The sequence below is a fragment of the Cyanistes caeruleus genome, unplaced genomic scaffold, assembly GCF_971803275.1.
Source record: "Cyanistes caeruleus unplaced genomic scaffold, bCyaCae1.hap1.1 HAP1_SCAFFOLD_89, whole genome shotgun sequence".
NCBI classification, from domain to species: Eukaryota; Metazoa; Chordata; class Aves; order Passeriformes; family Paridae; genus Cyanistes; species Cyanistes caeruleus.
Genome location: NW_028255894.1, coordinates 1,095,492 through 1,105,612, shown reverse-complemented (window position 1 = coordinate 1,105,612; position 10,121 = coordinate 1,095,492). Strand labels below are relative to the sequence as shown.

The 10,121-nt window shown below is 54.9% G+C and overlaps 2 protein-coding genes across 3 annotated transcripts in view; one reads left to right on the top strand and one right to left on the bottom strand.

Moving 5' to 3' along the window:
* Positions 1–10,121, top strand: part of LOC147646634 (uncharacterized) — a 272,424-nt gene that overhangs the window by 59,895 nt on the left and 202,408 nt on the right. The gene's annotated exons all lie outside the window — the stretch shown is intronic.
* Positions 3,462–9,803, bottom strand: LOC147646642 (uncharacterized). 2 transcript variants are annotated; one of them, XM_086873220.1, is made up of 7 exons: positions 7,808–9,803; positions 7,221–7,451; positions 6,509–6,616; positions 6,152–6,223; positions 5,456–5,533; positions 4,265–4,430; positions 3,462–3,734 (listed from the first exon to the last, which is right to left on the bottom strand). In XM_086873220.1, the coding sequence occupies exons 3-7, from the start codon at positions 6,612–6,614 to the stop codon at positions 3,614–3,616; spliced, it is 543 nt and encodes a 180-aa protein (XP_086729346.1). In that variant the 5' UTR covers positions 6,615–6,616; positions 7,221–7,451; positions 7,808–9,803; the 3' UTR covers positions 3,462–3,613. The 2 variants fall into 2 exon arrangements, with proteins under 2 accessions (XP_086729346.1, XP_086729347.1); XM_086873221.1 differs by having other exon boundaries at positions 6,509–7,451.

The following is a 10,121-nucleotide window of genomic DNA, read 5'->3' as shown; positions in this document are numbered from 1 at the left end:
AATCCTGACAGCCTGGTGTCACCCCAGGGAAGAAGGAGCCCCTGGAGAAGCTGTACCAGGTGGGGCTGCTGCTGCTGCTGCTGGAGACATGGAGGACAGCAGCAAGGATGACAACCTCTTCCTCCACCTGGCCAGCAGGAGCTGGCGATGATGGACTTTGATTCTGGCACCTTCTTCAAAGCCAGGCTCCACAGGGAATTTTCAGGTAAGTCCAGACCCAGGGGGATGCTCCCAGATTTGTGCATTGGCCGGGAACCAAAGGTTTCCCCTTTGCTGGGGCAGATGCAGCTGATTCCTCAGTGGCTGCCCAGCTGGTTTTTGGCAGGGCTGGGGACGTGGGCTGGGGTGGTTACGAAATGGGAGTGGGATCCTGGCCCTGCCAACAGCCCCCAGCACCCACCGTGCCCCGGGCTGGGGCTGGGGCAGCCAGCCCGACACAAACAAACCCCCATGGCAGGAGCACAGGTGGGACTCCAGAACCTGAGCACGGCTGCTTTGCTGTGCAGGCAAGGAAGGGCTTGGGCTGCTCCACTCCCCTGCTTTGCTTTGGGATCACCATGATTTTGGGGGACAGTGCAGGGGGAAAGGGAGAAAGCATGGGCTTCCCTCACCCATGGGTGGGTTTTTCCCCAGAATGTAGGCGTTGGGCCTTCCTCAAGCTCCTGACAGACATAAGATTTTTTTACCATTTTTCTCGTTTCTTCTTTTTGTCTGTAACCTATTTTCATTAATTTGTTGTTTGTTTTTCTAAAGGAAGCGTTCCAGGTGGGGTCCAGTCTGGATCAGGAAGTGCTTGGGACCAGCTGTGGCGTGGATGGGCCGTGCCCTTGGAGAAGACTGAGGACATCGTTTGGGACCAGCTTTTCTTGTGGCAGCGGATGGTGTGAGGTGGGTCCTCATCTCTTTGGCATGGGTGGGACAAGAGCTTTTGGGAGATGGCAGCGGGCACAGGAGCATCCCGCTCTGGGCAGCTGCTGAGGGGCTGGATCTGCCGTGGCTGGCTGCAGGCTGGGCACATGTCCTGCCCTCCTGCTCTGCTCCCCAAGGCAGCAGTGATGGGCAGCTTTGGGCCCAGCTCTGGGCACGGCCAGCATGGCCTGGGCACCGCGGCTGGCTGGGACAAGGTGACAGGAGCCTTCAGCTGACGGGCGGTTTCTGCTTTCTCTCCTTGCAGCCGGGCTCTGCGGATGCTGAGGCTGCTCTGGGCTCTGCCAGGGCTCTGCTGGGCTCAGCACCGGGCCGGGATCAGCCAAAGAAGAAACGCTGTGACCTGCAGCAGAGACTTGAGCATTTTGGCAATGCAGCTCAAGTCTGCAGAGTGTCCACCTCCAAGGGAAAACATGACACCCCCCAAAAATTAAACTTGTTCCATGACTTCTGAAATGAAATCCATCTGGGATGACCCCAAATGACATTTTTCATCTTGCTCAAGCTGTAGCTCAGCCCTTCTCTGAACAGTTCTGTCCCCACACCTGCCTTTTACTTCACAACTGCTCCCTCCTTTCCCCCAGTGAGTTCCCAGCCCATCACAGTCTCCATCACACTGCAGCCTTCCTTGATGCCCCTCACCACAAGGAAGGCCGAGCCCCAGTCTCAGGGACTCATCCTGTCACTGGCTGAAGAACAGCAATGTTTCAGAAGTCTGGTGGGAGTTTAGTGTCTTTCAGAGCTGCTCTCCAGCCCTCAGGTCTCCTCACTGCTGAGTTCCCACTCCCTTTTCCTCATCCATCAGGATGAGCTCTGTGAATCCCCTTGTGATAAATGGAAATGATTTGTGCTAACTAAATTGTAACTGTTTGGAAAGTTATTATTAGAAGCAATCAGGGGAATTGGTGTTACAAGCAGATGTACCCCTTTAAAAATGTTACGTGTCAAAATTAAGATAGATTATGTAGTTCTGGGATAAGTAATGTCCCAAGAGAAAATTGACCATGAGATGGACAAAGTTGGAACGACTTTAGGCATAGGGCCTGAAAATTATGAAATGTAAGACTAATTAGTGGAACACAATGCTTACTTACATAACATAACACTTAGTAAGCATGCACAGCCTTTAAAGTTATCCAGAGGACAACAAGGATGAGTGTAAGCCTTCATCCTAAAGACCACCAAAAGAAGACTGAAGACCCCCTAGCAACAAATGAAGCATGCACCATGACGAATAGTGACGTAAAGTCAAAGAATCAGAAATATGAGAAAACTTAAGAGAAACATTAATGAATATTATAAGCATACAGTATATGAGTTTTGTTTGAATTGCTTTGTTTTGTATGTGAGGTGGGGTGAGAAGTCCTCTCTGTAGCTCGGTCAGTTTTGCTTATGCTTTAATCATACTTAATTACTGGCAAACTATATTCACATACATACATACATACATACATATATATATATATATATATGAAGATATTCACTAAATTGTACTCTTTTACTAAGTTGTATTCCTTTTATACCAAATTGCTATTCAAATTACTAAATTGAATTCTTTTACTAAATTTTATTCTTGTATTCAATTCACTAAATTGTATAATTTTTTCCCTTGTTATTTAATTGCTATTAACTCAATCGATCTAGTTGTCTGATTTTAATTTCATTTACAACAGCACCAAGAAGAAAAGGGTCTTACTGAGAGCAAGCAAACTTAATCCTCTGCCAGGACACAAATTTAGAGGGCAAAAAATTAAAAAAACCCACAGCATCAGCCACACTTCTTAGTGAGAAGGGTTGGAACTCTCTGCCCTCAACACTTCCCCAGCAGGTTTACAAAGGGAACTGGGATCTAAGCTGTGCCCTCTGAACCAACAGAGCCAGCCTCCCTTCAGGGTGAGAAGCCACGGCCTCAGTTATAGCCCTGGGTGCCTCCTGTGCCCCAGAGAATGGCTGTGGTTGTAAATGTGTGTTTGGCTGCAGCACAGGGCCAGGGTGAAGCTCAGCAGCCTCATCAGAGCCCACGGCCGTGGCCCTTCCCTGCTGTGGCCCTCACCTGGCCCGGCCCGGCCCGGCCCGAGCAGCCTGGACTGGCCTCAAGGGATGGGCTCTGCCTGCCCGCTGTGCCCACAGGCCGGGCCCCAGGGCTCACAAGAGGCTTCCTCCCAGCTTTGCAAAACCTCGGCCAAGAGCGTCCCCTTTGCTGTGCTGGGAAGAGTAAAAAACCCTCTCAATTTAACCCTGCTGCACTCCTCATGGGGGATCCCTGCACACCTCAGGAGAGAGCCCAAATTTTCCCTGTGTGCCTCATGAGGTGCAGGCCCAGGTGATGCCACTGAAGGAAATGTACCCTCACAGCCCAGGGACGCTCAGCATGGGCTCCCCCAGCCCCTCAGGGCCCCACCGCTGGTCACGGCAGCCCCTGCCTGGCTCCTGCCTGCCCACACTGTGGGCACCCCCAGCTGTTCCTGGACATGGAGCTCAGCCAGGGCTGGTGAAGTGTGGGCTGTGCTGGTGGTACCAGCCAGACACTGGGGTGAGAGCTCCATCTCTTTATTGGAACAAAAAGCATGGGCCAACCCCTGCTCTGGTGCACAGGGGCTGCCCAGTTTCAGTCCTGGCAGGGACCAGGGCCAGGGGAGTCAGGGGCAGAGGGTCTCGCATGGGAGGTGGGGGTCTTGGGATGCCCTCAAGATGGGGATGCAGATGTAGCTTGGCACATGGGGACAGATGTGAAGAGCGGGGATGACAGATGCAGCTTCTCAGTGACCAAAGTCTTTCGCCAGTCTTCTGAAGCTGCAGAGGTGCTCCTGTGGAGAGAGGAGGTGGCTGAGGCCCCCAGCTGCTGCTGGCACACAGGGACCCTCCTGCACAGCAGGGCCCAGAGCTGCCAAGGCTCTCCAGCACGGCTGGAGCTGCTGGCACAGCTTGGCCCAGCTGGACAGCTGCCCCTCAAGGCCCTGGAGAGCAGGGGATGGCTCTGGGCAGGGTCCCTGGCCAGGAGCGGGCCCCAGAGCACCTCTGCCTGTCAAGGGCAATCTCGTCCCCGCTCTTTCTCCTGCCCACCTTGCTTTGCCTCTGCCCGCTGCTCCTGGGGCTGCTCTTGGCCAGGCAGCCTCAGTGGCAGCCAGCACTGGCTGCAGCCCCAGCGGGCTCCCCAGGACAAGGCCCAGCAATTAAGAGGCCAATGAAAGGTCTGGGCAGCAGCAGAACTCTCAGCAGAGTGTTTTGGGCAACCAAGGACTAGCCACAAGTCCACAGCAGCCTCACTGGGAATGTTTCCTGGCTATGAGCAGCCTTTCAAGAAGCTGTTGGAGGCCGAGATCAGCAAAACACTCACCGTTTTGTCTTCCAGCAATACCAGATTCCGGCACAGCACGCCATCAGGAAAAGTGCTCCACCAGCCACAATGGCCATTAACTTAATCAAACCATGTGTTCCCTGGTAGAAAACTCTTCTCATGCTTTCCCAGATGTTCTGAGCATGTGCTGTGGTGCCAGCTGCATCTGTGGGAGCAATGGGCAGCGTGAGCCTGTGCTGTGCTCCACGGCTGATCTGGCAGCACGCTGGATATAGCCAGGACATTCTCTGTTTCCCCCAGAGCTGGGGCTTGCAGGCACCTTGCCACCCCTTGGCACAAGACTTCTCAACCCCCTGAGCTGGAATGGCACAATTTCTCTGTGCTGTGCTGGTCTTCTCCAGGCAATACTTGTCAAAGACATGGATAAGGATCAGGAAAATGCCCAGGGTTTTGGAAATGCTCCAGGGCCCTCCCTCTTCCAAACAGACCCTAAACCTGAACTAGCCCAAGACTGGAAATTTTCAGGGGATCTCAGGGTGTGCATGGCCTGTGCTGCAGTTTGGGCTCCTGTCAGCTGATGCCAAATGCCTTCCTGCAGAGGCTGGGGAGAAATTGCAGCCAGGCCAGGCTGGGAAACAGCCCTGCAGGCCGTGAAAGCAGCAGTGGGGCAGTGAGGCTGACATGGATCCCTTCCTGCTGTGCCGGGCATGGTGTGTCCAGATGTGCAGAGAAAGCCCCCGGCTGCTGAGTCTCAGGAGAAGGCTGAGGGACATGGATCCACCATGGCGTCCCTCCAGATCATTCAGAATTATGTCCAGATATTTGAGTTCCCCCATTGCTACATTACTATCTCCTATAGGTTTGTTCTTCTTCCTCAGGGGAACATAATATAAAGTATTTCCATTTCCCAGGAATGGATCCCACACAACCAGTGCTCAGCCTGTGGGGTCAGCAGGGACACACCACACCCCTGTGATGGGAGCTGGGCTTGCTTGCAGAATCCAGCTCAGGAGCTGGGAAAGTCCTTGCTTCAGACACACCTGTAACTCAACAGCCACAGAAGCTTCTTTCATCTCTGCTGTACAGGCAGCACTGAGCCACAGGAGCAGTGAGAGGATCACACAGGGCGAGGGCACCCACGTGCACGGCTCTGTCCTGGCACCTGCAGCGATGCCGCCCTGGCCGAGCCTTGAGCTGGCAGCTCTCCCAGGGGGAAAGGCCTTCACTTACCCTCAGAATCTTCCTCATCATCAGGCTCAGTAACTGATATGGACGGGGAATCCAGATCATCCTCATCATCAGGTTCATCTGCAAAGAAAGGCAGGACAGAACAGCTCCTGTGACACTGCTGAAGATTCTTCTTCATGCTGGAGTGGCAGTGAGTGCACCTGGGTGATTGGTGCCCTCCAAGGCACTCCCTCATCTCTGCCTTCCAGTCAGTAGCAGGAGCAGGGAGACCTCGTGCCTGCAGTGGCCCCACAATGGGATGGAAGGAGCCCCTTGCATGGCAGTCAGGGGAGAAAGGACTCCCTGGAGCTGCCAGCAGCTCTGAACTGAGCCCCAGGCAGGGCCAGGGCTTGGCAGCTGGAGCATCTCAGGTTCCCATGGGGCCAGAAAGAAGCCACACAAGGCACAGCCCTGGGGCACAGCCCTGGGCCTGGCCCTTCCCTCTCTGCTCTTTTCCATGGCTGCACAGGGCACACGGAAGGAGACATTGGCATTGCACATGGGAAGAGGATTGACAGCTAAATGCTCCTTCCTCCCACTGACAGCAATGCTGTGGGATCACTCAGGGCTCCAGAAGGGAGCAGGGCAAGGTTTCCAGAATCCATCAACCTTCAGACTCTCAAGGGAAATGGCACATGAGTGAGCTCTTGCCACCTTGACACTGATTGTTCTGTGCAGAAAGGGACATTGAGAACTTGCCTCCAGCATCTGGCAAGGTCTTCAAACCACCATCTACCACCACTTCCAGATGTTCCATGTCACGATCCAAATCTAGAAGGGAGCACAGATCAGAACCATTCCATGGTGTGCTGGGATCCCCTTCTGCCTTAGGGAACTGGGCACTGCAAGGGGGTCAGGTAAGGCCGTGGGAGCCAGATGTCAATGGACATGGCCAAAGCTGCAGAGTGGCCTGGGGAAAGCTCTGGACTGGCTCTGGACATTCTCAACACCTTTTCCATGCTCTGTGCAAAATCCCTGAAAGGCAGGCACTGCCAAGCAGCAGAGATTTACAGCTCAAGCCTCAGCAGGGCTCAGGCCCAGAGGCACAGCAATTACCTCCTGGGACTGTGCCTGGCATGGCCTCCCTTCCTGCAGCAGAGGCTGCCCATGAGCCACTGCTTCCTCCGGGAAACGCCGCCTTCAGCACAGCCTTTGGGTTCATCTCTGGAGAAAGGAAGAGCCACAGCTGGATCAGATGGAACCATTCCCCACTGGGGAGGTGGCATGTTCAAGAGGCAATATTTGTCAAAGTCATGGATAAGGATCAGGAGAAAGGCCAGGTTATTGGGGCTGGCCGGGACCCTCCCTCCTCCAAGCAGGCCCTACACCTGATCCAGCCTGAGACCAGGAAATTGCAGGGGATCTCAGGGTGTGCATAGCCCATGGTGCAGTTTGGGCTCCCTGTCAGCTGATGCCAAATGCCTTCCTGCTGAGGCTGGGGAGAAGCTGCAGCCAGGCCAGGCTGGGAAACAGCCCTGCAGGCTGTGAAAGCAGCAGCAGGGCAGCAAGGCTGCCATGGATCCCTTCCTGCTGTGCCAGGCACGGCGTGTCCAGATGTGCAGAGAAAGCCCCCGGCTGCTGAGTCTCAGGAAAAGGCTGAGGGACGTGGACCCACCACGGCATCTCTCCAAATCACTCAGCCTCTTGTCTCCTGTAGGTTTGTTCCTCCCTATAGGAGAACCTTAACAGAAAGTATTTCCATTTCAGATGAATGGATCCCACAGAACCAGGGCTCAGCCTGTGGGATCAGCAGGGACACACCACTCACCCCTGTGATGGGAGCTGGGCTTGCGTGCAGCAACCAGAAAAGGAGCTTGAAATGTCCTCGCTGCAGACACACCTGTAACTCAACAGCCACAGCAGCTTCTGTCACCTGCTTCCTGCCAGGGTGTCAGTGTTTATTCCTTGTTGGGCAGTGAGAACATACCTGCATGGGGCTCCAGAGGCAGAAAATCTTCATGAAGCCAAGCTGCTGGAGAAGCCTTCCTACCACCCTCATCTGGAAGGAAGCACAGATCAGAACCATTCCATGGTGTGCTGGGATCCCATTCTGTTTTAGGGAACTGGGCACTGCAAGGGGGTCAGGTAAGGCTGTGGGAGCCAGATGTCAATGGACATGGCCAAAGCTGCAGAGGAGCCTGGGGAGCTCTGGGCTGGCTCTGGTCACTCTCCACCCTCTTTGCAGGCCCTGTGCAACATCCCTGGAAGGGCAGTGGGGCCAGCCAAGGGCCCCTGAGGCCTCTGTCCCTCTCACAGAGGAAACCCTCCCTTAAGCCCTGGGGAAAACCATCCCCAACACTTCCCAGGGAGAAGGGAGCACTGTCCTGGGAAAGGGGACTGAGGCTGCCGGCTCACCTGCTCGCCCTGCTCGCCACGGAGCAGCCTGGGCAGCCCTGTCAGGCAGGGCCACTGCCAGGAGGAGCAGGAGGAGGAGGCGCAGAGCAAAGGCCATGGTGCCTTGCCCACTGCCAGTCCTGCAGCTCTTGCTGCCACCACTGTCCTGACACCGCTGTCCCAATGTCAGCACCGCTGCTGCCGCCGCCGCTGCTGCCACAACAGTCGTGGTCAAGGACTGACTGCTCGGTCCTTGTGGTGCTGGGCAGCCACGGGGCTCTGGGACCTCTGTGACCTCAGAGCCTGCTGTCACCTCTGCCTGCTGTCACCCCAGAGCCTTCTGTGACCTCATGGCCTTAGATGTCTGCCCCAAGTGTACTCCCATCTGTACTAGAGGACTGCTCTGACTGTGAATCTTTGACTTCATCAAAGGGTCATTGCTAAACAAAACCTTGTTTTTGCCTGCTGACATTGCTGGTCAGGCGGTGTCCCAGGAGATGCTCTTGATGGTTGCCTCTTTTCCTGGGCATGGCACTGGAGGAGGTCCAGGCCCAGGTGATGCCACTGAAGGAAATGTGCCCTCATCCCAGGGATGCTCAACACAGACTCCCCCAGCCCCTCGGGGCCCTGCCTCTGGTCACAGCAGCCCCTGCCTGGCTCCTGCCTGCCCACACCAGGGTCAGCCCTGCCTGCTCCTGGACATGGAGCTCAGCCAGGGCTGGTGCTGTGTGGGCTTTGCTGGTGGTACCAGCCAGACACTGGGGTGAGAGCTCCATCTCTTTATTGGAACAGAAGAGCTGTGCTGGGCCCTGCCCTGGCAGGAGGGACCCACCTTCAGTCCAGGCCACAGAGCAGGGCGGGTCCCTTCAGGGACACAGGGCCTTGCTGTGGGTGGTGGCAGCATCGGCACAGCAGCAAGCTGGTAATGCAGTGTCGTGGTTTTAAACCAGTAACTAACAAAAAAATTACTTATTTTTTGCTGTGAGATATGGATTAGAACAAGAGCAAAACAGGCTTAAAACTTAAAAGGAATAAAGAAAGATTATTGACAAAATATAAGAATAAGAACACCAGAATAAACTTCCAGAAAACTCTTTTTATCCCCTACTACCCACCATTCTTTTGTTCACATGACAACACAGAGACCAAAGAACCTTGGAACTTTGGTGTCCAGAACAGTCCCAATTCTCGATAGAGTCTTTTAATCAGTCTTTGTAGAGAAACAGAAGTCTCTTTCTGCTAATCTATAGAGTTTCTCACAAGAAAACTATTTCTGCTATAGTTTTCTATTGCCCTGATGTCAGCTGCCCAGAAATGCTGCTATCAGAGCTCACTCCTCCCATTTCACATCACTCTGAGATGTGTATGGGCCATGAGTCTAGGGATGGCATTTAAAGGATGAGTTATTCAAAGGCAAAAGTCTTCTTCATCTGTCTTTGTGAGCTCTACTGGAAAACAGTTTTCTCATTGGCTCTCAAGGCCTCAAATTTTCACTTCACCCTGTTCCAGCACCTCACTGCACCACAATCACTCTATATCCAATCATAGTAATAGAATACTAGTACTATATACTCTAGGAGCGGCTGAGAAGAAGGGGCTGCAATCCCCCAAGGCCTGGGCTGCTCCAGGCCGCTCCTGGTGCCTTGGGCTGTTGAAGGGGTGCCGGGGTGGCCTTTGTGACACAGGCACGGGGTGCCGGGGTGCCCTTTGTGACACAGGCACGGGGTGCTGGGGTGGCCTTTGTGACACAGGCACGGTGCGTCAGGGGCCGTGGTGACGCGGGACCTTGCGGTGCCCCAAGTCCATTGTGACATGGCAGAGCCCCGCCCCGGCTGGGGGGTATATAAAGGGCTTGTGGGGCCCGGGTCAGTCCCAGGACAGTGGCTGTGTCCAGGTACCTGTGTGTGCCAGAGGACTGCAGGCACGGAGGAGGAGAAGGCGAAGCCCAAGTCCCAGCCCCCCAGGCCCTGGCCCGGCTCACAGAGAGCCCAGGCCTTGAGGGAGCAGCAGGAGGAGGCTGAGAGGGCAAGCAGAGGGAGGAGAGGAGCCGTGGAGTCCTGCGCTGAGGAAGAGACAGAGCTCTGCCCAGGAGAAATGAACAAGTTCCAGCAAGGGACTCCAGGGGAAGCCTGCACTGAGCCACAGCTGTCCCCAGGAGAAGCCCAGAGCTGCCAGGAGCTCTCTGAGTGGGATGAAGGCCTTGAGCAAGAGCTGGTCCAAGTATGGGGGAGCTACTGGCATTTCTGGGACTGGGATGAGGGCAGGGAGCAAGAGCCCTCCCCAGCTGTCTCCGAGTGGGGCGAGTGCAGGGAGCAGGAGCCATGGCAGGCGGACA